Consider the following 27,334-nt stretch of genomic DNA (forward strand, 5'->3'; position numbering starts at 1 on the left):
AAAAGGGGCGTGGCCCCAGCGCTCGGGACTGGCTTACGGCAGGGAGCGTCCCTCCGGTCCGGTGTGCGGGCGCCATGGAGCGCTATGCAGGCTCCTTGGACGAGGCGGCGGATGGTGCCCGGCAGCAGGAGCGGCACTACCAGCTGCTGTCGGCGCTGCAGAGCCTGGTAAAGGAGCTGCCCAGGTGCGGGCCGCGGGGCGGGCGGCTGCGGTTGCGGCGGGCCCCGGCCCTGCCCGCGCTCACCACGCCCCCCCCTCTTGCTTGCAGCTCGTTCCAGCAGCGCCTGTCCTACACCACGCTCAGCGACCTGGCCCTGGCGCTCCTCGACGGCACCGTGTTCGAGATCGTGCAGGGGCTGCTGGAGATCCAGCACCTCACCGAGAAGAGCCTCTACAACCAGCGCCTGCGGCTGCAGAACGAGCACCGAGGTGCGTGGGGCGGCGGGGCGGCGGGGCGGCGGGGCGGCGGGGCGGCGGGGCGGCGGGGCGAGGCCTGCTCCTCCTCCGGGAGGGAGATCAGCCTGCCCTGGGAGCTCGCGGTCTCTGAGGGCCGAGCCCTCCTTCCCTGGGTGTTGCTCGGTAGACGTTCCTAATGTTGAGCATATCAAGGGCGGGATCTTTGCTAACGTTTATTTTTTGTTGTTGTTTTGGTTGGTTACATTTCGTTTGGTTTTGGTTTTGGTGGCAAATGGGTCAATCCAGTTTTGTGGCTGGACAAGTAGCGGTGAGACATTGCCCTGTGCCTAGCAGAATGTGGAGGAGCACCCCTGGCTGCTATCCACCGGATCGCAGGAGCTCCGTTTCCCGGTCATGACCACCCACAATGTCTCAGGATTGAGAACCTGCGCTCTAGAACAGTGACTCTCCTGTGTAACCGTGGAGGCCAGCTAGCCTCCTGAGAAATTAATCCCTCAGGGGTGCCCCCTGACCTTCAGTCCAGGGTCCCATTCCCTAGCTTGTTTCCAGTTGTCTGCGCTTTATAAGGATTCGATGTCCGTTTATGCAATTGTTTTCTTTGGACAATGTTGTTGTTGTTGTTTTGGTTGGTTTAATTTTGTTTGGTTTTGGTTTTGGTGGCAAATGGGTCAATCCAGTTTTGTGGCTGGACAAGTATTAGCAGTGAGACATTGTTCAGCTTCTGGAAGTCCTAAGTATTTATTGTGGCATTGACCTTTTGAAAACTCCCAAGGCATCCATCCTACCTGCAGATTGCCCCCACTCTGGACCTGTCACATTGCTTCTTCCTGCTGTCACTTAACCCATTCCTCCCCGCGCCGTGTTTCCTGTAAAGTGGGCGGCAGGCAGAGCCTGATGGTATGGTTACATGTGGCAAAAATTCCTCTAGTAACGCAGGTCCCTCCCCTGTGGAGACAAGAGAGATGCGTCTGCCCCAGAATTCGTGTGTTTCTGTGATGGTTTTGTCAAATCTTTTTTATGCATCTGTTAAGATGATCAGTAGCTTTTTGGTTACAATGTAGTATGGTAAATTATATTGTTGTTGTTTTTTAATTCCTGGGATAAACTGTATTCTTGGAATAGATCCTACTTGATCATGATGTATTGTCCTTTTGGTCCACTTTGGATTTGATGCGTTTGGATTTTTGTTTTTGCGTTCACCATGGACATCACTCTGGAGTTTTCTTGTGATGTCTGGTGTGGGTGTCTGGGTGATACTGGCTTCCTAGGGTGAGCTGGGAAGTGTTCTCTTGTTTTCCAGAAGAGTTTGAGTAGGATCAGTATTACTCCATCCCTGTTCCGGTGGTTATGTTTGCAAACATTTTAATCTATGTAATCTATATAGAAGGCTAATATGCTAAGTGTGCTTCCCTCCGTCCGGGTAATGGCATCAAGTAGCAACACCTGACTTCCTCTCCCTGGCCACTAGCCTCCTAGCAGTTTCTCAGCCCAGGAACTCGGCTTGCTTTATAGCCAGGTGGAAACACTTTACACTGTAAGCAGCTGTCTGGGAAGCATTTCCCTCATCTCATTTGATCTCACAGAAGTCTTAGAGTAGGTAGCTAGGAGACTCGGTGGAATCCTGTTTTCTTTTCATTTGCCGGAAAACGGAGATTTAGAAATTTGACCCGACTGAAAAGAAGAAATGGTAAACCTTGAAAATGACTTCAGGTGTGTTTTTTTTGTTGCACAGAATATAGGCAAACACTGCTGCAGTTAAATATCTTCCCCTTTGTTCTCCCTGCGTGAACTACAATAAGAACCTGCTTTGTGTTGATACTTACTGCTGTGTTGCTGACAATTACCTGAAAGAGAAGTTGGGGTGGAAGAAGTTTAGCTACATCAGAAAGCAGGTCTAATTAAGCAGGTTTGTTCTGTAAAAGGCTAAGTTGAGTCTTCACCAGTCGCACGAGTGTGTTTCCGTCTGTCCTTATCAATCGTGAATTTGGTTGACACTTCTATTACAGGGAAAGGGGGAATGGCGATATTAAAATATTCCAATTAGTTTTCTTTCAATGTGCACAAATCCATGCAGAGCCACTAGTTGAAGTGTAAGATGCATATGCTCACAAACCCAAAATGCATAACTCATCATTCTTTTTAATGCCCAAATGGTGCCACATGTGGCCAGTGGGAGAACTTCAGCTTGGCTCCCGAGTCTTTTTTGACAAGTCCCATCACTCTGAGCCAGGCGTCCTCAAACTTTTTAAAGTGGGGGCCAGATCACGGTCCCTCAGAGAGCTGGAGGGCCGGACTATATGAACTACTAATTCCTACTGTAACACCTCGGCTGCGCTCACTGCCCAAAAAACCTGGTGGGCCGGATCAGACTCCTCTGCGGGCCGCAGTTTGAAGACGCCTGCCTCTGAGCACTTCCTTGCTTTCTGGTAGAGGCAGGCGTTCAGGCCCCTCTTCTAGGCAGACCACCTGCAGCTTCCCCACACTAGCCAGCCTCCCATTGGGACGGACACCGTTGGCCCGTGGTCGGCAAACTGCGGCTCGCGAGCCGCATGCAGCTCTTTGGCCCCTTGAGTGTGGCTCTTCCACAAAATACCACGGCCTGGGCGAGTCTGTTTTGAAGAAGTGGTGTTAGAAGAAGTTTAAGTTTAAAAAATGTAGCTCTCCAAAGAAATTTCAATCGTTGTGCTGCTGATATTTGGCTCTGTTGACTGATGAGTTTGCTGACCACTGCCTTGGGCCATGTAAAGCTTTCACTCCTGCCTTCAATTGAGTCTCCGCCAGGTGCGGGCGGCAGTGGAGGCTCACGCTTGCTGTCAGTAAGTAGCACGTGCTCTTGTGTCGGTAATCTTTATCTCCACAGAGGTGAGTGATGGGGGAGCAGATAAAGCACTCAGAATAACTTTTCTTTTTTAAAGAAGGAACCTGCCATTTTCCCATGGAATGGTTTTGTTTTCTTTTGATCTTTGTTGTTTAAAGAATTAACATCGGTCCTCCTTTTTCCCTCATTAGCATCTTCCAGCCTCCTCCCCCAGGTTTGTTTTTGTTTTTTGTTTTTTTTTAATAAATTGCACTTCATCCTATTTACTCATTGACTAAAAGCATAGAATGTTTCATGAATTTGCATGTCATCCCTGAGCAAAGGCCATGCTGATCTTCTCTGTGTCGTCCCAACGTAGTCTGTGCTGCGGGAGTGGGCCCAAGGCCTGGCTCCACCTGGTGGGAAGTGTTTGCTGCTCTCTAGACTCTTTGCTGCTTGTCCTTCAGAACTTAGGGACCGGTTTTGGTGCTGCTGGCCATGGGCCAGCACCCTGTGACTTTCTGCTTCTCCCTTCCCCTGAGCAGGTGGGGACTGGCTGTGGTCGCTTTGCTTGGTCATTTCTGAGGCCCTGCCCCTGCTCCCCTGCTCCTCTGACCTCTGGCTGCTCACCCAGGGGAACCTGGGAGTTGACCTGGGATTGGCAGCAGCGTTTCATAAGCAGCGTGAAGGAGACATTTCCCCGCATTTATGTGTCTCCTCACTCCCTGCCTCCGTGTGGCGTACACGTCAACGAGGGATCGTTTTTTCTGGAGCCTCCGCCTTGAGGGTGGCTCTGGTTCCAGACTCCTTTAACGTGAGAGATGCCAGAGTCGAGGTGTGCACCGATGCCAAGAAACAGCAGGCTGTGGGCACAGCAGGTACCAAACTGCTGGTGGGAGGACCTCGGGGCCTCTGCTGAAAGAGCTGTGACGTGAGCTTTCTGCCTGGGACCGGCCTGGGCTTGTGCTTCCTCATGACCAGGGACCCCCCCTTTATGGGAAGCGACAGCCACTTGGCACCTGCTGGTCTAAGGTGTGGGCTGTGTGGTGTCCTGTAGTCTGTTTTGTGATTGGTTTCTTTGTATTCCATGATGCCTTTCTCCTGTCTAGTCCTGTTCGACTCCATGCTGGTCTTCTCTGTATCGTCTCAATTTTAGTATTTGTGCTGCTGAAATGAGCTCAAGGCGTAGTTCCTCTTAGTGGGAGTTTTTGGTACTTTCCAGACCCTTTGCTACGTGTCCTTCGGAACATTTGGGCAGAGGCCACACCTTGCTCGGGCACAGGGACCCCTCTCTTCATCCTCCTCCTCCAGGCCTCCGCCTGGGTGGGCTCAGGACATCTCTGTGGGTCACACCCAGGACTGCTGGCCCGTGGCCCTCTGAGCCCAGAAGCCTCCAGACCAAAGTCTCTCATCCACATGGTCCTGAGTCCAGGCTCCAGCCCTGAACCCCCTACGCCCGCCTGCCCTGCCTCACCCTCTAGTGCGCGGCACCTTTCCGAGTCCCCTGGAGCCGCCCTGGGGAGGGGAGGGCTGAGTGGGCTGGGCTGCCTGGTGTCCCACGGGCCTCCCCCCTTCCCCAGCCCCTCCCTCAGCTGCTGTACAGGGCTCCGGGCGGCTGGGTCATCAGTTGGAGCCTCACGCCTATGCCTTTGGCCTGGCTGCCCTGGGCCTCAGCTTGGTGCTGAGGTCGTGCAGGCCCTGAGGGGGAGTTGCTCCCAGGCCCCTCCATCTCGCCCGCGCCTCCTCATGGACTCTCTGGCCTTTCCCCCCAGTGCTCAGGCAGGCGCTGCGGCAGAAGCACCAGGAGGCCCAGCAGGCCTGCCGGCCCCACAACGTGCCCGTGCTCCAGGCCGCGCAGCAGCGTGAGCAGGAGGTACGGGCGCAGGCAGGGCGGGCCCCCGGGCTCTGCTGGCGGGGCGTGGAGGGGGCTCTCGGGGGTTCGGGAGCTGCTGGCTGTCCGGGCCCAGCCTGGGGTGGGCTGCTGAGGGCGGGAGAGTGCTTACACGTGGCTTCTCCCCATGGGGTGTTGGAGTGCCAGGACCAGGTAGAGTGTGTGACCCCCTCCACCTGCTCCCTGAGACTGCAGCTCCTGGTGGGCTGGGCCGGGGCAGGGCGGGAGCTGAGTAGGGGCCGTTGTGCTCATGGCCTCGGAGGTGCAAGGGCAATGGTGGGGTCACGGGGAGTCAGCAGGGGCCCATCCTGCTCCCTGGTTACTCAGGGAGCCCGAGCTTCCAGAAGGGTGGCCGTGCAGGCCAGGACCCTGTGTGCGAGGCATTGGGGGGTGGAGGCGGCATCCCTGAGCCGCCCTCACTGCGGCAGGCGCTGGAGCACCGGATCCGTGAGGAGCAGCAGGCCATGGACCAGAAGATCATCCTGGAGCTGGACCGGAAGGTGGCGGACCAGCAGAGCACACTGGAGAAGGCGGGGGTCGCTGGCTTCTACGTGACCACCAACCCGCAGGTCAGTGTCCCGGGCCTGCCCTGGCGCAGCCCAGGGACGCTAATCCCCAGAGGCCAGGTCCCATCCGGAGTTTGGGGGTGGCTGCCCAGGCAGTGGCAGGGTATGAATGGGGGTCAGGAGGCCTGGGCGTGTGCAGGAAGGGAAATGGGTTTCTGTGCGGCACTCAGCTCGGAGGCTGGTCCCCCCGCCTCTGCCCACAGGTGCGGGGACACTGCTCACCGTCCCCAGCTCCTCTGTGCCCGGGGGACCCCCCTCTGCATACATCTGTGTGCACCAAGCCTCTGGAGGCTGTGGCCGGCTCACTGCCTGGCACACTGTCGGCCCTGAGGTCTGCTCCTGGGCCTTGGGCTGGGGCAAAGGGGCCGCGGTGTCCCTCCGGCCTCACAGCGGCCCTCTGTCCCAGGAGCTGACACTGCAGATGAACCTGCTGGAGCTCATCCGGAAGCTGCAGCAGAGGGGCTGCGCGGCAGGGAAGCCAGCCCTGTGACCAGCTGGGGTCCCTGCAGTCACCCCCGCCCATCCTGGCTGGGAGGCCAGTCCTGTCCCACTGTCACCACGAGTGCAGAAAGCTGAGGAACTCGTCTTCCCGACATTGGCCACCGCCTGCCTCGGTGCCTGCAGGAAGGGTCGCCTCTGAGGAGAGGCCGGGTGGGCCCTGGCTGTGTCTGCCACCCGCCTTTGTCACAGGTGGTGTTACATCTAAAGCTAGAGCCGGGAGGTCGGCGGGGCTGGCTGGCTGCCCCAGAGCTGGGCAAGAGGGTGGGGCTAGAGAACCTGGCACCAAGCGCATCTCGACCTCCGCCAAGCCCCAGGCTTTGTGCTGCTTTCTGGTCTCGGCCCCTTTCTTGGTAGACACAGCCCCCGTGGCCCAAGCTTGTGTGAGCCAGAGAAATAAAGGTGCCGCAGTGCAGCCTGCATGTGGCTTGTGTGACAGCTCTGTGGTGTCTGTCAGGACCAGGGCCCCGCTGGGCCCTCACCTGGCAGCCCCACCCTGTGTCACAGAGGCCCCTGCCGGGGGCTGTCCCCATGCAGTCACAGGCCCACTGCCTTTCCCCTGGGGCACAGGGCGCAGCCGGTCTGCCCCACGGGGCTGGCCGAGGAGGGACACGGCGGCGGCAGCCATGGGCCTGCTCCTGGTGTGGGTCCCGGGCACAGGGAGCAGGATGGGTGTGAGGGAAGGGACCAGGGTGGGAAGCACCACGCCCAATCCGGGGCCTCCTGTCTGTGTTGGTCTGAGCTGGGCCCTGGGTTGTGGAGTTGGAGTCCAGCACCCTGCATGGCGGGGGGTGCGGTTCAGCCTGGATGGAAGCCTGGGCCTGGCCCCCAGGGACGCGTGGCTGGGAGAGGCAGGCTGAGGTGAGACTCCCCAGGCCTGAGCCACGCCCTCTCTGCTCACCCACCTGAGGCCCCACAGGAAAGGGCGTGGAGGCTCCCGGCGGCGGCAGTAGTGGTTTATTGACCAGCCCACCTCCCTCAGCCTGGCTGCCCACCTGGCCGGAAGTGGGCCTTCAGGTCCAAGGTCAGGGGCGTGGGCAGTTCCTGACCTCAGTGGCTCTGTCAGACCGCCTGTGCCTGGGTGCCCACGTCCAGGGGGGAAGCAGCCCTTACAGCCTTGGGTGTGGAGAGGTGAGTCCGTGTGCGGCTGGGCTGTAGTGGCACTGGCCTCGGGGCCCGCCGGACCCCAGCCTGAGGCCTGGGAAACAAGTCGGGCAGGTGGCCGGGGCTAGGCCGGGCGGTAGAAGAGGTTGCCTGTGCAGAGCCTCCGCTTGAGCTCCTGCCACAGCAGCTGCCGCTCCCGCCGGGCGCCCTTCATGACGCTGTTGTTCTCCAGGGCGCGGCGGGACAGGTAGGGCAGCACCTCCATCACGGGGCCGTAGGGCACGTACTTGTACACGGCGAAGCCCGCCTGGCCTGCAGCACAGGCAGAGGCGTGAGCCCCAGCCCCGCACCCCCGCCCCCGCCCACCCCCGGGAGGCCCAGCTCACCCAGCGGGAAGCTGATCTGGTCGCACATGCCCAGCAGCTGTCCGAAGTACACCTGGCGGTCGGCGGGGTGCAGGCCCAGCTCCTCCATCCTGTGACCAGGCAGGGCAGCAGGTGAGCCCCTGGCAGGCTGATCCCCATCCACATGCTCTAACCGCCATTCTCTGCAGGGCTATAGGCTCTGTCCTGCCCAGACTGGGCCTCTGCCCTGCAGCTCCCTTCTGCCTGTCCCAGCCTCCCCTAGTGGCACTCTGACCCAGCGAGGCAGGCCTGCCCAGCAGCCCGCCCCACGGTGTGGCTCGGGGAAGCTTCCGGCCCTCCCACTGCCCCTTTCCCCAGCCCTTCTGCTCCGTGCCCCGCCCTCACGCCCAGCCAGGCCGCTTGCCCTCCCCTCACTGGCTGCTCTGTCCATGCAGCAGGCACCAGCCTCCAGGGCCACCGTGTCTCTGGAAGGGGCTGCCGGACACCGGCCAGGAGAGGCAGCCCCCTTTGCTGTCCTGGGCCCAGCTGAGCCCAGTCCACTCTGCAGGCCCACAGAGCACACTGTTGCTCGGCCACTGAGTTTTGTGTGGGGCTGTTCCTCGGTCAAAGCTGACGGGCTATGTGAGGTCCTGGGGTCTGACCAGAGACCACACCGCAACCCAGGGAAGGTGGGCCCGAGCGGCTCTCGGCTCCCTGGCCCCCAGCGCAGGAGGTGGCTGCCACCGCTGTGCGTCAGAAAGCGTGGCTTTTATTGCCGTTTCCGACGGAAAAGGCAGCGCCATCCCGACAGAGGAGGAGCTTTGACGTGACTGAACGGGTTTGGAGTCAGCTCTGCAGGCAGAGCCTACCAGGCAGCACCTTCACCCCCCTGTGCATTCACTGCCCCCTTAGGAAGCCCCGCTCAGCAGCAGGCCTTGGGCCTGGGGAGTCCCTGCTGTGGGACGGGGGCCCCTGCTTTGCTCCTGGGAGACTTGCGGACCAGCAAGCCTTCAGTGCAGGGCCTCAGCCCCCGGAGGCAGTGGCTGGGGAGAGGCGGGCACTTGGGCCCCGGCCCCTGGAGTGGCACCGCTCGGGCCAAGACCCAGACGAAGGAGCCTGGCGGCAATACTGGGATGTTTGTTTGCTTCACCTGCTTCCTACATCTGACTGGTAAGGATCCCACCAGGTCTGCTCCACAGGGCAGGCGTTTAAAGAGAAAACAGACTGTTAAATTCCAAATGCGGCTTAAGTTGTCTCTAAAGAGGCCCGGCATCAGAGGCTTCTTGAGGGGTTTCAGCATTCCACCCTGTATTTGTGCATTTTAAGGAGCTATTTACTGACATTTATTGTTTGAATTTGAAATTTGAGTCTGCCAGATATTAATTTTTAAAACCAAATTAACTGCAAATTGCCTTTTTGCTACAGCAGTGCAATGCCTAGCAAGGCCTGGTGGGGCAGGGCCTGGGAAGCACTAAAGCCACCTCTCCCCTCAAGCACCCACAGTGCCTGGCAGGGCACTCTGTACATCAAGCATGTCAAACTCATGGGCCATGGGTCGCATGTCTCATTTGTTAGGCCCATGCTAGCCTCTGAGTTTGACATGTCTGCTGTGCATGCTTCCCGGGTCTCACCAAGCTCCTTGCTGACCCGGGGGCGCTCAGACAGCTGTGTGTGTGTGTGGGGGGGGGGGGGGAACACTCCTTACCTGCGCAGCGTGAAGCGCACCGTGTCCTCGTTGTGCGAGGCCACCATCACTTCGGCCTTGGGGTTGTTCTTCAGCTCCTCCAGGACGTAATCGAGGCACCTGGGGGGAGGGGGGGGGGGAGGTGAGCCTGGGCCCGGAGAGCTCCCTGCGGGGCAAAGGCCACGGGGCCCAGGGCCGCTCCGCGAGCCCATCCTCCGAGAGGTGCCCCGGGTGCCAGGACAGGACCAGGAGCACCGGCCTTCTTGGCACCAGTGAGGAAGAAGGAAAAAGCAAGCAGCACGGGGTTAGGCATCGGAGGGAACGAGCGGAGGCACAGCGCCCTGTGCGCCCAGCACTGATGCGGCCTCCCGTCCGGAAAGGCTCTTCGGGGCAGTTAAAGGCACAGGGAGCCCGGGAGCCTGGCCGCTGTGCCATCCGGCAGTGAAAACCAGGCAGGCGCGTGTCCTCTGACCCAGCAGCTCCCTGTCCAGCCACGGCTTGTCCTCACCCCTGGGCACGAGAGATGGACAGCGTGTGCCTCGGGTCATCCTTCTGACACAGGACACACGCGAGCACAGGCACCCTGCGCTGGCCGTTAACGGTGTGCACGCTGACCGGGGGGGATCCAGCTCAGCTTTACCAGGAAAGCAAGGGCAGAAGACCGCGCGTGTGCAGCCGTGAGGTCTGACCGAGGGGCGCATGCAGCTCCTGGGAGGACGCTGGGCGCTGCCGGGGCCGAAAGGCAGGTCAGAGGGAGACACCCGGGGTCTCTTTAAATTTGCAACACACCTGCACCTCCTCGTAGAGAAACAGCATGCGGCCAGCCTGTCTGTCCCGCATAAACTGTCACCTGTTTGTCTTACGCAGCACGAGAGACCAGGATGGTCCCTGGAACAAGGTGAGTGCAGGGCGGGAGCTGCCAGGGACCCAGGCCAGTTTAGTTTTGTTAGTCGACTTTTCTATATTAAAAAAGCCGCCTGGCCAGTGTGGCTCAGTAGTTGAACGTCGACCCATGAACCAAGAGGTCACCAGTTCAATTCCTGGTCAGGGCACATGTCCGGGTTACAGGCTCGGTCCCCAAAGGGGATGTGCTCTCTATTCCTCACCCTTCTTTCTCTCTCTCTAAAAAAAAAAAAAAAATCAATAAAGACATTTTAAAAACGACCTTAATGTTTTTGAAAAAGTCAATCAAAAGCAGAAAATAATCGGTTCCGGCCTCAGGGCAAAAGTCTCGCTCTTACAGAAGCTGCTGTCTCCAGGGCTGCTCCCCCTTCCGATAGAGGCCCCTTATGTTGGCTTCAGCACCAAGGAGGGGGGTTTCCCTCGCCCTTTTCTCCCTCCCCTCCCCTCCCCTCCCCAGGTGGCCCTGAGGCCCCGGGACCGAGGAGGATGGCGCACCTGTGGTACATGGCGTTGGTGGCCTCGTACGTGGGGTTGATGGGGTCCTCATAGCCGATCTCGGCGGCCCGGGCCCGCTCCTGAGCCATGTACGCCCCCCGCACCAGCTTGGCGCCGAAGCACCAGCCCTCGCGGCGAGCCAGCTCCACGTCCAGGGTGACGTTGTCGTAGGCATCCTGCAGGGTCAGACCCGAGAGCCAGTAACGAGGTCAGCCCCTCCAGCCAGCACCTCCTAGGGCAGGCATGTCAAACTCGAGGGCTGCGAGCCGCGTTATTTGGCCGGGGTTAGCCTTTGAGCGTGACATGCTTGTCCTCGGGCCTTTACGGCCTAGGAGCATCCAGGGTACAGCCGGCAAGCGGCAGCAGGGCAGCAGCAGGTGGCTGAGGGAGGTGCCCTGTGAGTGCCCAGGGGATCTGGAAGACAGGTGTAGGCGGGGACCTCTGTCCACAAGGAATGGTGACCGGGGGGGCGGGGGGGGAGAAGAGGGGCACCTGCAGCCTCTTCTCTTTGGCCGGGGGCAGTCCTTGGAGGGGACAGACCAGATGCCAGCAGCCACCGTTTACACCAGGCCCCTCAGCCCCACCCGCGGCCTCTAAACCCCTCCCTGGTCCCCAGGCTGCCCATTCTAGGGTTGTGCTCAGGGATCCCGCCCTGAAGCATTACCAGGGACACGCCAAATCCTAGTCAAGGCTTTTCTGGGCCAAGGCCCAGAGCTTTCATCGGATTCTTACAGAAAACGGTCATTCGTGAGTGCTTTGACATCTGGGGTTTACAGACATTACGTGGACCCTGAACAGCCCCTTCCTCTTCCTCTTCCTCCCACCCCTCAGCACCCCTGTGTGGGATCTGGATCGACCAACCTCCCTCCCCGACCTGGGGGCTCAGTGGGGGGATGCCATCCCCGAAGGGTGGGGGCCGGGGGGGGGGGGAACGCACCCTGAGGTAGCACTGGTACGTGTTGAGGATGAGCGGCTTCTCCACGTTGAACTTGCGCTGCATTTCCAGCGTCAGGCGGCTGATGGCCGGCTGGAAGTAGGTCTGCTCGGCGTCCACCATCAGCCGCACCCCCACCTGGGTGGCTTTCTTAGAGGTCAGGGGTGGGAGAGAGCGTTTGTCTGGGGCTCAGGTGAGACAGGCGCCCCCCAGCCCCCGGGGCACATCCCAGGCCCTCGACCTTGGCCAGGACATCCATCCTCTGCAGCATCCTCTGCATCTGCTGCTCCTCCTCCTCGGTGAACCCCGACAGCAGAGGCTCCAGCTGTCCTGTCTGAGGGCGCAGGCAGGCAGGTGTCAGCGGGTGCTGGACCACCCTCCTCGAAGCCAGTCCTTCCCCTGCCCACAGTCTACCCATAACTGTCGCCTGGTCCCCAGAACCAGCGAGGCCCCCTTCTCCAGGCCCCTCCTCCACCCTGTCTGCGCATGAAGGTCAGCGCCCTGCCCTGAGGCCGGCTGGGGACGGGGACAAGGCCATTTGGAGGTGCAACCTCACAGCCAGCCAGCTCCTCCTTGCAGAGCCAGCTGCCACCGGTCAGGCCTGCACCCAGCCTGCTCCCACAACCGCCCCAGGACCCTCAGAAGCCCCCCTTCTGTTCCCGCACAGCACCACGGAGGCTGCCCTTGGCCTATCCCATCACCAGGAAAGGCTCGGCCCACACAGGGCGCAGGCTCAGAGAAATGACAGCCGTGCAGCACAGACGGATGGGACAGCAGCACCGTGCCCAGATGGTGGCCTTCAGGGAGCCTGGGCAGGTTGGCACTTGGAGGCAGTGGGCACAGCCTCTGCAGGCCTGCGTGGCACCGGGGCCCTCTCCTCTCCCCGCTTGCCCGGGGCGCTCTGAGGAGGAGGGGGGGGGTCTCGGGTGCCTCGGTTGGAGGCTGAGGCTGGAGGGGTGTGGAAGGCAGTGTTTGCCTCTGCTGTTTCTTCACCATCCCAGCTAAGAGGCGATTCCAAACATGGCCTCCCCCTCCTGACACCCTCCCAGGGCAAGCGGAGTCTCATTCCTCCCCCTGAACATGGGGACGGACTTTTAATGAACAGAATCAGGCGGTGAGAGGTGGGATTTGGAGGCCGGGCTAGGAAAGGTGACAGCTTCCGCCTGGCCCTGGGGACATGCACTGGGAACCAGCGGCCACACAGTGAGGAAGCCCTGGCCGGCTGCTGGCCCAGCAAGCGGGGACCCTCCACACCGACCCCAGCCTCTGCCACTCCAAGTGCTACCGAAAGGGAACCCCTGAGAGAGCCGCCCAGGCCTGGAAGGGCGGTCCTAGGAGCCTGGTCCCTTCAGGCCCGTGGGGATTGGGGTGACCCAACATGCAAAGGACACATGGCATGGGGAAGGCTCCCCAGACGCTCCTCTCCTCATGGGTCTCTGTCCCACTCCGCGGGGCACTTAGTGGGTCTTCTTCCCCCTAGACCCGTGGTCGGCAAACTGCGGCTCTCAAGCCACATGCAACTCTTTGGCCCCTTGAGTGTGGCTCTTCCACAAAATACCTCGGCCTGGGCAGTTCTATTTTGAAGAAGTGGCGTTAGAAGAAGTTTAAAAAATTTGGCTCTCCAATCGTACCGTTGGTATTTGGCTCTGCTGGCTAATGTTTGCCAACCACTGCCCTAGACCAAGCATGTCAAACTCAAAAGGCTAACAAGGACCAAATGAGGCATGTGGCCCGCCGGCCGCGAGTTTGACATGCTTGCCCTAGACCGTGGGGTCCTGGGGGCCAGGGAGGACAGTAGCCTTGGCGCAGGATGGGCAACAGGAACATGGCCCCTCCCAGCCCGGCATCCTCTGGGCCAGGGCGCCCTGGGCCGCGTCACCTGCATGTTGGGGACCACAAGGTGCTTGGAGAGCGTGGTCCTGCTGTCGATGAGGCTGTTCCAGTCCAGCAGGTCCAGGGTCCTGTGGGGAAAGGGCGGTCCATAGAGTAACAGCAGCAGCTGGGATCTGTTTGGGGGTCTCGATGCCAAACCAGCCCCTTCCCGAAAAGAGCACCCCCAAACCCGGTCCCTGCAGAACCCGCCCCAGGGTTCCGTTTCAAAAGTCAGATAAAATATACATGTCATCCTCTGTTTAAAAAATGAAAACCAACCCTGGCCGGCGTGGCTCGGTTGGAGTGTCGTTCTGTGCACCGAAGGGTCGCAGGTCCCGATTCCTGGCCAGGGCGCACACCCAGGCTGCGGGTTTGACCTCCGGCCGGGGTGCGTACAGGAGGCAACCGCTCGCTGCTTCTCTCTCATATTGATGTCCCTCTCTCCCTCCCTCCCCTCCCCTCTCTCTCTCCTGCTCTCTTTTTCTCTCCCTCTCTCAAAATAATGAAAAATATCCTCAGATGAGGATTACAAACACACACCACAAAACATGAACGTGTCCTGCATCGGGGCAACGGCAGCTCTGAAAACTCGGGGCGGCTTGCCCTAAGACCCCACCGTGACCTCAGTCCCAGCCCCCAGGCCCTAAGGACAGAGCCCGGGGTCCCCAGGGTCTCAGCTGCCCTGGCCCTTCACCTGCCAGCCGGGCGGGCCCGGGAGGGCTGCACTCCCAACCGGCTGCCGTCACCGAGCCTGTGCCCGCGCTGCCGGCCCTCCCCCACGGGTCCCAGGTGCCTGTCAACTCCCATCCTGGGCACCTCAGGGCAGCAGTTCTTTGGCGCCATCACCCCAAGGCCCACCGACTTGAGGGGGGCTGGGGTGGGGGTGACCAGGACTGGGAGAGGCGGCTGGGACTCCGCTGGAACCACCACGTCTGACCGCGTCGATGCCGCCACCGCAGGCGGGCGCTGCTCTTACCCGGACACGCCCAGGGTCTCTGCTCGGAACCAGTCCTCAATCTCCTTCCGGGACGCGATGCCCATCTTCGCCACGCTCTCCTGGAGGAAGTGAGGAGGTGTCTGGCCCCGGCCCCCCGGCCCCACTCACCACCACTCAGCGTCTCCCGCCTGTTGTTTTGGCATCTATTCTGACGTGGGTACAGTGTGACTTCCGGCTGTGCTTCTGCCCCATCGGTGGGCCCATCCCCGTGGGTTCCGGATGCCCCTTTCCTGTCCCTGCAGCTCCACAGAGCTCCGCTACCTTCAGGGCCAGCCCCTCCACCCGTCTGTCCGCTGTCTGACCTCAGCCTCTGGTCTGACTCCTTCCCCGCCAAACCCCCCTTGGACACCGCCTGGCCGGTTTCCCCCCGGGCAGGGCACCTCCCAGCCCCTCCGTGTCCATCCATCTCCTCACACCCCCGGGGACGGGCTGCCCACCTGCAGAGCCGCCACCTCCAGCTTCGTGTCCATGGCGTCCAGCCCGGCTTTCCCTTGCTCTGCAGCCATTTGGTGAAAGAACCGTCTCCACTTGGTCAGCACGTCCGAGAACTGCAGCTGCAAATGCGGGCCAGAGCTGTCACTGCGGGTGCACACCCAGCTCCCAGCTCCCGGCCCCCAGGACCCCCACCCCGCCCCCCGCCCCAGGGCCCCCTCCCATCGCACCTGCGTCCTCGGCTCCCAGCCCCAAGGTACTGGCACATGAGCTTTCCGCTCAGTGCCCATGGTAGCCCACAGTTCCTGCAAACTCTCTGTGTGTGTGGAAGGTCCCAGCACTTACGAGAAACTGGGGTCTCCCCAGCGCAGTGAGCTTGATGGCCGAGAAGCCGTCGTCGCTGGCTCCACCTGGGGAGGCCGCAGGGAGAAACCTCAGGCTCCGGGGAGGGTAGGGAGGGCACCAGGAGCCGTGCTCACCCAGAAGCAGAGGGCTCACAGCTCCTCCCAACGCCCCTGCCCCTGCCCGCCTGGGCTTGGCAGCTGCCCGCAGGCAGAGCTTCACTCGGCTCCTCGGGGATTATGTCTTTGTCTTAGAACGACCCTGCCAGGGAGCAGTTTGCATATGTTCCCAAGTTTGTAATCAAAACAATTGAGAAACAATTTTCACTATGGAAAAAAAAAAAAAAAAAAAGGAATAGCTGATGTGCTGAGAACCATGTGGAAATATTCTTTTGTCGTCAACCCATTTGTGTGTGCCATGGGGGTCAGGAAGGCGCTGGGGAGGCTGCCCATTCCTGCAGAGTCCTGATGGTCACCCCTCCCCCCTGCCATCAGCACAGGGGCTGCCCACGGGCTCCCTAACACAAACGCCGAGCAGAAAGCAGGCTGGAGCGCGGAAGGGGCACAATCGCTGCATTTGTGTCCGCCTTACGGCTTCCAGGGTGCGTCTTTGCTTCCGTACGAGCCTCCTGTCTGTCTGCTCTATCTCCCAGGCAGAGGGGGCAGGGAGGCCAACGGGTGCCCCTGGCACTGGGCACTGGACGGCCCAGTGTCTGCCTGACTGGCCAGGGTGTCCCCAGCACCACTCTTAAGAGACCGCTCTTGTCAAAACCGGTTTGGCTCAGTGGATAGAGCATCAGCCTGCAGACTGAAAGGTCCCTGGTTCAATTCCGGTCAAGGGCATGTACCTTGGTTGCGGGCACATCCCCAGTGGGGGGGGTGCAGGAGGCAGCTGATTGATGATTCTCTCTCATCGATGTTCCTAACTCCCTCTCTCTTCTGTAAAAAATCAATAAAATATATTTTAAAAAATAAAAAAATCTTGTGATAAAAAAAAAAAAAGACCGTTCTGATCGCTGCCTGTGGGAAGGTGCAGGACCCACCTTCCCGTCCCAGGAGGCTGCTGAGGGTGCACAGGGGACGGCGCTGTGACCGGGGGTGTTCCTAACAGCCACAGGGCACGGGGGCCTCCGTGACCCGCCCCCCACCCGGCAGGAGGAGGAGCTGTCCACGGGAGGAGCTGGACAGTGCGGCCCTCGCAAACCGGCCCTCGCAAACCCAACCGCCTTGTGTGCCCAGCACCTTGTCCCTGCCACGCCTGGGGGCCGCTGGCCACCGAGAGCCTCCCAGCGGTCCCGGCAGGCACCTGGTGCCCAGGAAAGGGGAGGGAGGCATCTTCTGGGGGTAAATGGGCTCTTCGTGGAGCTGCCGGACGTAGGCATGACCCCAGCGTGACTTAGGCCTGACCTGTGGCTGCCCGTTGTCCTCCCAGGTTAGCCTCACACCGTCAGGGCCGCCCAGACAGAGGGGAAGCCCCGGGCCCGCACTGCAGTCCGGCCGCCCTCGCACCCACATTTCCACAGGCCACGGGCTGCCGGGCCGGGTAGGGGGACAGCCAGCCGAGAGCGCCGCCCCACCTGAAGCCTCGATGCAGCGCAGGAAGGTCTCCATGTGGCCGTCGCACTTGGCCTCGTTGGCGTAGAAGTAGGTGCGGGCACTGACCACGCCGTCCCTGCGGTCTCTGAAGGCCTGGTGGACCTGGTACTGCTTCTCCCTCTTACTGGTGCCTGCGGACGGCCTGAGCACTCACCGGCCCTGCACCCGCCCCACCTCGCTCCCAGCACACAAGACGCCCTGACCCCCTCCCTACACACCCCTCCCCACACATCCCTCCCTGCACACCCCTTCCCCGCAAACCCCTCCCTGCACACCCCCTCCCTGCACATCCTCTCCCTGCACACCCCTCTCTGCACAGTGGTGCTCAGGGCTGTTTGCCAGCTTCCAAAGTCACCTGACCCCATACCCACTGCTCCTCCCTGGAAGAGCCCTCGTCACGTGGCAGACCTGGGCTGGGGAGGCGGAACCCAGACCAACGGAGGGCGGAAGGATGAGTTAGCACCCTCAGAGCCGTGGCCTGGGCGCCCATGGACGCGGGTCAGAACTCGGCACCGCCCTTTGCCCCCTGGGCTGGCTATGCCCCCAGTCCTGGTGCCGGCCATGATGGGTGGGTGGAGAAGGGGGCGTGGCAAGGAGAGCATTTGTTGGTGGTGAGCAGCCCCCTCTTACCTCCATCCTTTCTCTCCGCTTCTGAAGTGCAGGCCCTTAGGGAAGGAAGAGGACAAGAGTCAAGGTCATGCCACCCAGGGTGAGAGAAAAGGAGGCTGAGCCCTGAACCTGACCTGAAGAGCTGAGTGAGGGCGGGTGAGCCAGCGCAGGCAAGGGCGACTCAGCCGCCCCACCCACCAGGCCTCCAGCTACCCCCCTGAGCCAGGAGGGGAGCAGCCTGGCACCAGCCTAGCACACGAGGCCTGCACCTGGAGGAGCCGAGCTTCCCCGCAGAGCTCCGTGGCCTCCCACGTCCTCAGATCTTGTCCTCAGACCCGCAGCTCTGCTCACACCCACAGGGCCTCCCCCCGGGGGCACTCCGGGCCACGGGAAGTCCCGGGGAAGCTGCGGACAGGGGCCTGCGCCTGCCGCGGTGGCCCCTTTACCTCATTCACTGCCCCCGAGCAAGTCCCCAGGGCCTGGATCTGGGACCCTGGGACAGATGCTCAGGGCAGGACTCACGAGGTCACAGCCTGGGGACAAGAATGGGAGCTACACCGGCAGCTGCTGCTCCGGCCGCCCCAGGCCAAACCGGAAGGAAGAGGGTGAGCTGTGTGACCACGTCGGTCCCACATACGACACCCCTGCGGGATCAAGGAGCTCCCAGCCCAGCCCCCAACCTGAGGCCCCTGGGCAAGGGCACCTGCAAGCCCAGCCCCAGCCCTCCCAGGCGTGGCCCAGGTGCAACCAGGCAAAAGCCATCCATTCAAGGGAGGTACCACATTGGTGTGCCCCACGGCTGGGGCCTGGCCAGCGAGGGCAGCAGCTGGCGGGGCGCAGGCCGGCTCCGTGAGCACAGTCCGCGGCTCAGAGAAGGTGGGCGCTGACCACGGGAACCTGTCTACGAGGCAGCCGGTCTCCCTTCGATGGGAACCGTTACCTGTTATCTAACGGTCTCCAGGCTCAGAGGACTCCCCCTTTCTCACTCCCAGCATGCTCAGCGGCAGGAAAGCATCGGAGGTCGTGGTCATTGCCACCTCCGAGCCACGCTGTGCACACTTATCCCAGGGAGCTGCCACCACCCTGGGGCCAACGCGCAGAAAGCCTCCAGCCAGCCCTGGTCTGCATGCACAGGGCAGACAGCCTGCATTCACACTGTCCCCGGGGGTCCTTACCACAGCTGACCGCTGGGCAGACACCCTGGCCCCTCTCCCCTTCTCCGTGGCTTCTGCCTGCTGGGGAGACCCTCTGGGGTCCTCTCCTCAAGTCGGGGCCCTGGCCTCTGCCTTCCAACACGTGCTCTGGCTGGGGAACACCACCCCACACCCGCCCCAGAGGGCAACTGTCCCCCCCGCTCCTGCTTCCTGCCCTGCAGATGCCTCTGCACTTCCTGTGCCTTTAAGAGTTATGTCCAAGGCAGGCCCGGCCATCCCCGCCTGCAGCCTTCCCCTTTGGGGCATGGCCTCCACCTCCCTCCACGGTCCACGGGCACGTCCAGAGCCCCTCCCGGCTGGGACCACCCCGTCAGCCAGGCAGGCAGCCACCTTGACGGTGCACACTCAGCCCAGACCCCTCTGCGGCAGGCACAGGGCCTCCGGCAGCAGAGCTGGGCACAAGTCCTTGGCACATGCTCCTGGCGTGGCTGGCAGTCACCCTGTTAGGATGGGGAGGGACCACCCCTCACGTCCCAGAGCCCACCACGCGGTGCTCCTGCAGGACAAGGCGGCTCAGAGCGGGGCAGGCCGAGGGCAGAGGCCCCTGGGCCAATGGCAGGGCAGGCAGGGAGCCCGGCAGGCCACCGGGAAAAGGAGTCTTTTCGTTCCAGAGAGAAAACCCCCTGGTGAAGCCATCCAGCCCACACCCTGACCCAGCTGGACACAAAGCCCATTCCTTAGTCAACAGGCAGCCCCAGCCCCCACTGGAAACGGGGGGGGGGGGGGGGGGGGGGGGGGGGGGGGGGTGCTCAGCTGGAGAACCCCGCCTTCAAGACAGCGAATCACCAGGCAGGGGCTGGGCTCCCCCGGCCAATTGGCTGTGAGGCTTGGACATTCTGTTCCCAGGGCAGGAGGCTCATGTGACTCCTTTCCCTCTCTCCCCCCCACCCCCCTTCCCCGCCAGGGCAAACACCACAGCCTGACACGGGCAGGTTACTCGCGGGCCTGGCCCAGGCCTCGGGTCAGTCGGGCACAACTGCTGTCAGCACTTGGGATTCCAGGTGCAAACGAGGGCCCGGCGGGGGCGGGGATGGGGATGGGTGCAAGCATCGGCAGGCATCTGCACTGAAAAAACGGGCTTTTTGCAAAGGAAGGGCAGGTCTTGCCTGAACTTCCCCTCAGGGCACCACTCCAGGAAGCGGAGGGTGACCTAATTCTGACTCAGCAGGGTGGCTCGGAGACTGTGCCCATGTTGCCACACTCACTGCCCAGGGAACAAACCCTGCAGCAAGAAGGTGGTGGCCTCGGGAGGGACCCAGGCAGCTTGTCAGCCATTCCTGGCGGCACAGTCCCCTTCCCCATGGACGCCTGGGTAGGCTCCACCTGCATATCGGCTGCACAATCCTTTCCTCGCCAGGCAGAGCCCACCTGCGAATCGGAAAACCAGCTCAGGGGCCGGGCGAGGGTGGGGTCCTCCCAGGAGAGAGGCCTGGGCAGAGCAGAAAGGCTCCCCACCAGGGCAGGCACATCGTGTGTAACCACCGGGGCGGCCCTGTTCTCCGCCGTGAGAGCCACTCGGCATGGACGCCACAGCTGCTCAACTCTGCCCTCGGAGGGCGACAGCGACTGGAATTCCGTGCCGTTTTCACATGCCACAAAATATTATTCTTGCTTTGATTCGTCTCAACTGTTTAAAAGCACAAAAGCTGCCGAAACCGGTTTGGCTCAGTGGTAGAGCTTCGGTCTGCGGACTGAAAGGTCCCGGGTTCGATTCCGGTCAAGGGCATGTACGTTGGCTGCGGGCACATCCCCGGTGGGGGGTGTGCAGGAGGCGGCTGGTCGATGCTTCTCTCTCATCGATGTTTCTGGCGCGCGCGCGCGCGCTCTCTCTCTCTCTCTCTCTCTCTCTCTCTCTCTCTCCCTCTTTGTAAAAAATCAATAAAATATATTTTAAAAAATAAAAATAATAAATAAATAAATAAAAGCACAAAAGCCATCCTCAGCTTGCAGACGGGACCACACCGGGCGGTGGGTGGGATCGGCTGTGGCCACGGCAGGCGGACCCCTGTTCTCCACGTTCCTCCGGCCTCGTGCACACAGAGCCTTCCACGAAAGCCCGGGGCTGTGCTCCTCACACAGAGGGCCCGGGACTCAGAAGGGCTTCCGGGAATCAGGCTGGCCACGCTCTCCTAGCCCCGGCCTCCGTCCAGCCTGGACCTTGGCCTGGGCCCCCCGAGGCCCCCGGGCGCCTTGGGGTTCCCACCAGCTGCCGGGCAGGCCTTACTCCATCTCCTGGCGCTCCGCCTCCTCCTGGCTCAGGTCCTCCTCCACGCCGTAATCCAGGATGGAGCCCACGCCGAAGGCCCGGTTATGCCGGATGAGCGGCTGGATGGCCTCCTGGTCCTCGCCGGCCACAAACTGCCCGTAGAAAGTCATCTTCATCAGCTTGTCGAACAGCCGCTGTCCCAGAAGCTTCCTGGTGAAATGGAGCAGCTGGAAGGCAAAGGGGAGAAGCGGTCTCAGGCCAGAGGCCTCTGCTGTGCCCGGCAGGACACCCCCTGCTTCCCTGACCCCTTCACTCCAACCACAAGGCCTGGACACTCTCCTAGGGCCTCCGTTTTATCTTATTATTTATTTCCTAGAGGCCCGGCACTCAGGGGGTCCCTGCGCCCAGCCTGCGCCCTCTCTCAGTCCAGAGCCCTCGGGGTGTCCGCCTGCCGCAGCGAGTCTCCTGCCACTGCCGCTGCGCTCACAGCCATGAGCCCAGCTTCTGGCTAAGCAGCCCCCCCCCCCCCCCCGCGTGGTATCTGGTCGAAACCAGCTCTCCAACATCCCCCGAGGGGTCCTGGATTGTGTGAAAGGGCGCAGGCCAGGCCAAGGGACCCCACAGGGCCGGGGAGAGATGTGGGAGGTTGGCCAGCTGAGGAGGAACAGGGGAGGGCTCTAGGGCGTATCCGGGAGTTACAGCAAGCTAACCTACTAGTCAGAGCATCTGCCCCCTGGTGGTCAGTGCACGTCATAGCAAGCGGTTGAGTGGCCTTAGCATATGCTTTCACATGTGTCAAACACAAGGCCCGCGGGCCAAATCCATCCCGCCAGGCCTTGCAATGTGGCCTGCACCGCTCTGTCATCACTGCACTCCGCTGCGTTTCCATCATAATGACAGTTTATGACTGTTCAGTAAACCATTCGGCCCACGATTTAGGCTGGATTTTAGATTTTGGCCCCTTCTCTGATTGAGTTCGACATTTGGTTGAGCAGCTTACTTAGCACATTCGGCTTTTATTATATAGGATTTTTGTTACTCTTTTGTCACTCAAGGATATTTTTTTTCTTTTTCTTTTTTAATATATTTTATTGATTTTTTTTATTTTATTTATTTATTTTTTTACAGAGAGGAGGAGAGAGGGATAAGAGAGCCAGAAACGTCGATGAGAGAGACATCGGCCTCCTGCACACACACACCCCCCTCCCCCCCCCGCCACCGGGGATGTGCCCGCAACCAACATACATGCCCTTGACCGGAATCGAACCCGGGACCCTTCAGTCCACAGATAGACGCTCTACCAACTGAGCCAAACCAGTTTCGGCAAGGATATTTCTTTCCATTGGTTTTTAGAGAGAGTGGAAGGGAGAGGAAAGACAGAGGGAGAAACATTGATGTGAGACAGACACATCAATTAGTTGCCTCCCCCACACACCCCCCCCAACCGGGGCCAGGAATCCAGCCTGCAACCAAAGTATGTGCCCTTGACCAGATCTGAACCCATGACCCTTCATTCCGAGGGCCAGTGCTCTAACCACTGAACAAAACTGGCTAGGGCCCCAGGGCCTCGATTTTAGAGTGGAGACCACCCAAAGCAGCTTGTTAGTGTGCCTGCAGCAACTGTCCGTCACCACTCCCCATGCAGGATGGGTCCCAGGAGCCACCCCTATGGCCACTCCCCCTGGCCCTGCACGCTCACAGAGGATGCGAGCGGCCCTCAGCAGGCGCCTGACCACAGCCGTGAATAAAGACGTCAATGGCTGGTCACTGGGCGGAGCGAGGGGCATGTTCACAACATCCCCTGCAGCCACATGTCAGCGGCTGCGCTGGGGGAGAGGCGGATTGGGTACCGCTTTCTTGGGGGCGGGTGCCTAGATGTTCCAATGGTTCGTTCAGGGCTCAGTCCAGGTTCCTAACACAGCGGCTGGCAAGGGCCCAGGTCCTCAAGAGCCGAAGAATGAACCAATACGTGCAGAATGAACCTGGGGCGGGGGGGCAGGTGGCAACCAGCCAGGTGACCGTCTGCAGCGTCTGTGAGACAGGAGCCCACCCGGGGACCCACGGGGCCGCGGCAGCTCAGACAGATGTGCCCCCTGCCCCCAAACCACCCAGCTTTGTCCTCCAATCACATCCCAAGTCTCTGCCATCACTCACTCAAATGTCCCGATGCAGCTGCTTCATTGCCAGTACGATTCTGGGCTACACAGACCAGAGGAACTTGTAGGCCACTGGGGAGAGACTCCGAAGAAGAGAGGAGCAAGGTGGCTCCAGGGGAGGACTCAGAGCAGGGAGGGACCATGCAGAGGTGGGGGGGGGGAGACACTCGCCAAGGGGAGGGGGTGGCACAGCTGCTGCCATAGGGACAGCCAGAGTGGGAGGGACCCCCGGGGGTGGCTGCTGGGAATGCCTGGGTCTTCGGCACTGACCCCAGCTACAGACAGGAAACGCCTGAGGGGTCTCAAATACCAGAACCCCCGCTATGGGATCAGGGTTTCAAGGAACAACCTGGACTCTAAGCAAAAGCATGAGCCAGTCAAACATCTTCATCCCCAGCCAGGCAGGCAGGCCCGGGTGTGGGGTGGCGCTCCGAGGAGGTGCCGCAAGGCCAGCTGGGAGCCCAAGGACGAGGCTCTCCAGCCACCCCCTCTGTCTCGCTGTGGCCTGTGTGTCTGATTCTATTGTATCTCGTTGTTTTTTCTTTGGATGAGAGCTGGAAAATGAAAGTGCCAACAGGGAGAGGGCAGGCCTCCCTCTCTCCCTGGAGACGAACACGGAGCCAAGGCCAATACAGCCTCGCAGGAGGAAAAGCAAGTCTTGATTATTATTATTGTTGTTGTTGTTGTTGTTATCTATTATTGATTTTTAGAGAGAGAGGAAGAGAGAAGGATAGAAACATCATGGATCAGCTGCCTCCTGCACACCCCCTTGCTAGGTAGGGATTAAGCCTGCAACCCCAGGCATGTGCCTTGACTGGCAATTAAACCGGTGACCTCTTTGGTTCATGGGTGGATGCTAACCACTGGGCTGCACCGGCCAGGCACAAACGTGTCATAAACGTATCAAAGGTCATCCCCACGGCCGGCAGGGCGGAATGACCATCACCCGGTCTGGAAGGAACTCGTGACCGTGTGCGCACCAGCTCTGGCACCGGGCCCGAGAGCGTCCCCATCCAGGGCCACACGGTAAATAATTTATTCAGGCTTTGCGGGCCCAACGGCCCCTGTCATCGCTATTGAACTCGGTCAACACAGTCCAGAAACAGCCACAGCCACCGCCACCGCTAAGGGAAGGAGCCAGAGCAGAGCTGACGCTTCGGTGACAGAGACAGGAAGGCTGGGATCGGGGACTCGGGGCTCAGAGGGCGCGGCCAACCCCCACCCATGTCATGGGGCCCGACCCTCACCCTCTCACCCTGGCAGAGGGGAGGCCGGCCTGTCACAGGGCTGTGGACGCACACGTACAGGGCAGGGCTGTGGGTTCAAATCCAAAACTCCAGAGCAAGTGGCCGCTTTGCCGCCCTCTGGCCAGCACGACCTGCCGGGAGGGCAGCCCCACCTTCTCTCCAGGTGGGGGCGACCTTCGTGGAGTTAGCCCAGTGGTCGGCAAACTCATCAGTCCAGGGAGCCAAATGGCAACCGTACGACGACTGAAATTTCTCTGGAGAGCCACATTTTTTAAACTTAAACTCCTTCTAACACCACTGCTTCCACATAGACTCGCCCAGGCCGTGGTGTCTTGTGGAAGAGCCACACTCAAAGGTGCCAAAGGGCCGCAGGTGGCTCTCGAGCCGCAGTTTGCCGACCACGGATTTAGACTCTCGTACCAGTCACACACACTCTAGTTCTCATGTGGGCCCTTTCCCCCTGCCTCTGCAGGGCCTCTGTCATACCCTGCCGTGTCCCCTCCCGCCAGCTTCTGGCCTCTGTCCCGGACGACCTGGATTTTCTAAGCCACCTCCGTGTGGCCCCCACGGAGCCTGGAGCCAATGCAACAGCTCACGCCGGATCCCGCAGGCTGCCCCTCTCCCTGCCACCGGATGCAATGACCCCCAGGGCCCCAGCGGGCACTGCAGAGACCGGCACCGAGGAGCGGGAGTGATTCTCAGCAGGAAGGATGTTTACCGAGGGGCCGAGGACAGGGAAGGGCCATCTGTCTGGCCTCGGCCTCATTCCCTCCAGTCCCAGGCACCGAGACCACCATCACTGATGGGACCAGCAGCAATGACAACGTAGAACTGGCCCCTTTGGGGGAGGGTGCGGTCCCTTTTGGGGGAGGGTGGGGGGCCCACAGAGCACCTCCCACTGACAGGGGGCTCCTTGAGGGCATTCCCAGGGCACAGGCTGGACTTGAGGAAGCCTAGGAGGGGCCTCCAGCCTCTTCCAGGAACGCACAGCTCGGTCCCTGCATCCCAGCACTTGCCCCTTTGGGACGTCACAACCTCCCCCCCCCCCCCCCCCCCCCAGGTAACAGAGGGCCTCCAGCTACGCCGGCCTCACTGCTGGTTTTGAACCCAGGGAAGAAAACCCAGACATTTGGCCTCACTGGTTCCAACCCCCCTCCCTCCCTCCCTCCCTCCCTCCTTCCCACCCACACCAGGGGCACAGCTTCTGCACCGTCATCCCAGTTCCGCCTGGCAGGCCCCGTGGTGCCCAGACAGTGGGAGCCGGTCGAGTTCCTGCCCTCTGCAGGGCCCCCGCAGACAACCACTCCATGCCTCCCTCCATCTTCCCGCCCCCAGCTGCTTCCTCCCTCCTGGATGCTGCACCCCCAGACTCGCTGCTCTTATCTGGCTTCCCCGCAGGTGTGGGTGCTCCCCAGAGCGTCCTCGCCTCCCTCAGCCCCTTTTCGCCCTCCTCCCTCCGGTGGCCAGGGTCACCGCATTAACCCCAGGACTTCCCCGCTGCCACACACAGGGGATGGCTTCCCAGAAGTCCCTGTCCTCCCATCAATCCTAAACTCCACATCTGACGGTGCAGCTTCTCGAAGGATCCAGGCCATCACCTCCCCTGGCCTCAGAGCCACTGGATTCTTTCTGGCTTTCTGGTCCTGAGCCCTCACCTCCCACCCGCTGTGGCCAGGCCTTCCCCTAAGCCCCAGATGCGGCTCTGTGCTCCTCCGTCCAGCTCCGCCAGGGGAGGAGGGAGGGAGGGGGGGCAGCACAATGCCTTCAGCAGTTTCACCTGAGAAACCAAGAACCTTCCAGACCAACCGGAGCCTTGCACACTGTTCCCAGGATCCCTCTGAAAAGAAACACACAACTGCATCTCTACCCAGAGTTCGACCCACCTCTCACCTGCCCAACGCCCTCACGCTTTTCAAAGCTACCACTTCAAAGTTTCAAAAAAAGTTTGGTGTCTGAGCGGCTTCTCGTTTCCTCTCCCAACACCATCTGTTCGCAGCGGCGGCTGCGGCTGGGAAGTCCCTGGATCACGGAGAATTCTGGGGACCCAGCCTAGGAACCCTTCGGTTCCCCCAGACTGCATGGAGGAATGGAGGACGCTTTCATTTTAAATTTCAGACCACAACCTTTGTATGACTGCAAGCGGGACTGAGCTCAACATTTGCTCAACATTTAATTGTTCTTTGTTTTTTTGTTTTGTTTTGTTTTTTACAGAGAGGAAGGGAAAGGGATAGAGAGTTAGAAACATCGATGAGAGTCATCGACCAGCTGCCTCCTGCACATCCCGCAACCCATGTACATGCCCTTGACCGGAATCGAACCCGGGACCCTTCGGTCCGCAGGCTGACGCTCTATCCACGGAGCCAAACCGGTTTCGGCAAACTGTTGTTTGTTTTTAGCGGGTAGTAAGGTCTCCGATGTAGCAACATTCCGGGAGCAGAGGAATGCAGGAAACACCTCCCTCCCCGACTTCCCTCGCTGACTTCCCTCGCCACAGGTGATGCCCAATAAGCCCCAGCTTGGCTCTCGGAAACGTCATAACGAACCCGGGGACGAGCCGAGGAACCCGGGGCCCGCGTAACCGCCGGCCCGACCCCGGCCCCCCCCCCCCCGACCCCCGTACCCGGCCCCCCAGCCCCCCGCCCCGGCCCCCAGCCCCCGGCCCCGGCCCCGGCCCCGCACCTGCTCGTGGTGCGCCAGCAGCGCGGGCGAGGCGCACAGGCGCAGCACCAGCAGGCTGCGCGCCAGCTCCCAGCTGCGCCGGCTGCGGTACGCCTCCTGCGCGTTGTCGAAGTCCACGGCGGGCACCGGCGGCCGCACGGCCTCGGCCGCCCCGCGTCCGCGCACCGGGCCCCGGCCGGCGGCCGGCTGCTCGCGGGTCTGCGGCGCCGCCGTGGACAGCGGGGCGAGGCGGGGGGCGCGGGAGCGCACGGCGGCGAGGATGCGCCTCAGAGCCATGGCCGGGCCCGGCGGACGCGGGGAGCCGCTTAAGTACCCGCCGCCGCCGTCGCCGCCCCGCAGGCCCCGCCCCGCG

General features: G+C 61.2%; 2 protein-coding genes and 1 non-coding gene across 7 annotated transcripts; 1 reads left to right on the forward strand and 2 right to left on the reverse strand.

Moving 5' to 3' along the window:
- DGCR6L (DiGeorge syndrome critical region gene 6 like) lies at positions 1-7,497 on the forward strand. 3 transcript variants are annotated; one of them, XM_036449077.2, is made up of 5 exons: positions 1-184; positions 269-429; positions 4,987-5,087; positions 5,534-5,674; positions 6,078-7,497. In XM_036449077.2, the coding sequence occupies exons 1-5, from the start codon at positions 75-77 to the stop codon at positions 6,159-6,161; spliced, it is 597 nt and encodes a 198-aa protein (XP_036304970.1). In that variant the 5' UTR covers positions 1-74; the 3' UTR covers positions 6,162-7,497. The 3 variants fall into 3 exon arrangements, with proteins under 3 accessions (XP_036304970.1, XP_045441439.1, XP_036304969.1); XM_045585483.1 differs by having other exon boundaries at positions 20-167; XM_036449076.2 differs by having other exon boundaries at positions 38-429.
- Positions 3,512-3,617, reverse strand: LOC118725771. The gene has a single exon (XR_004990115.1). It is a non-coding gene; the product is annotated as a U6 spliceosomal RNA (small nuclear RNA).
- Positions 7,029-27,334, reverse strand: LOC118725362 (proline dehydrogenase 1, mitochondrial). Of its 3 annotated transcripts, none has more exons than XM_045585482.1 (15): positions 26,983-27,334; positions 20,919-21,127; positions 17,502-17,536; positions 16,853-17,002; positions 15,280-15,344; positions 14,940-15,056; positions 14,482-14,561; positions 13,785-13,847; positions 13,513-13,594; positions 11,875-11,967; positions 11,640-11,783; positions 10,700-10,878; positions 9,323-9,421; positions 7,660-7,748; positions 7,029-7,585 (listed from the first exon to the last, which is right to left on the reverse strand). In XM_045585482.1, the coding sequence occupies exons 1-15, from the start codon at positions 27,256-27,258 to the stop codon at positions 7,398-7,400; spliced, it is 1,869 nt and encodes a 622-aa protein (XP_045441438.1). In that variant the 5' UTR covers positions 27,259-27,334; the 3' UTR covers positions 7,029-7,397. The 3 variants fall into 3 exon arrangements, with proteins under 3 accessions (XP_045441438.1, XP_036304966.1, XP_036304967.1); XM_036449073.2 differs by having other exon boundaries at positions 10,700-10,875; positions 11,637-11,783; positions 26,983-27,331; XM_036449074.2 differs by lacking the exon at positions 13,785-13,847 and having other exon boundaries at positions 10,700-10,875; positions 11,637-11,783; positions 26,983-27,327.

This window comes from Pipistrellus kuhlii, unplaced genomic scaffold, assembly GCF_014108245.1.
Source record: "Pipistrellus kuhlii isolate mPipKuh1 unplaced genomic scaffold, mPipKuh1.p scaffold_m20_p_20, whole genome shotgun sequence".
NCBI classification, from domain to species: domain Eukaryota; kingdom Metazoa; phylum Chordata; class Mammalia; order Chiroptera; family Vespertilionidae; genus Pipistrellus; species Pipistrellus kuhlii.

What these genes read in the sequence shown, in the direction of transcription:
- DGCR6L (XM_036449076.2), top strand. Translation starts at nt 75, where the DNA reads ATGGAGCGCTATGCAGGCTCCTTGGACGAGGCGGCGGATGGTGCCCGG. An exon ending in GCTGCAGAACGAGCACCGAG is followed by an intron (nt 430 to 4,986) that starts GTGCGTGGGGCG and finishes CTTTCCCCCCAG; the next exon opens with TGCTCAGGCAGGCGCTGCGG. An exon ending in ACGTGACCACCAACCCGCAG is followed by an intron (nt 5,675 to 6,077) that starts GTCAGTGTCCCG and finishes CCTCTGTCCCAG; the next exon opens with GAGCTGACACTGCAGATGAA.
- LOC118725362 (XM_045585482.1), bottom strand. Translation starts at nt 27,258, where the DNA reads ATGGCTCTGAGGCGCATCCTCGCCGCCGTGCGCTCCCGCGCCCCCCGC. An exon ending in GCGCTGCATCGAGGCTTCAG is followed by an intron (nt 15,345 to 16,852) that starts GTGGGGCGGCGC and finishes CGGCCTCCCCAG; the next exon opens with GTGGAGCCAGCGACGACGGC. An exon ending in ACCAACGCCATGTACCACAG is followed by an intron (nt 9,422 to 10,699) that starts GTGCGCCATCCT and finishes CCCTCCCCCCAG; the next exon opens with GTGCCTCGATTACGTCCTGG.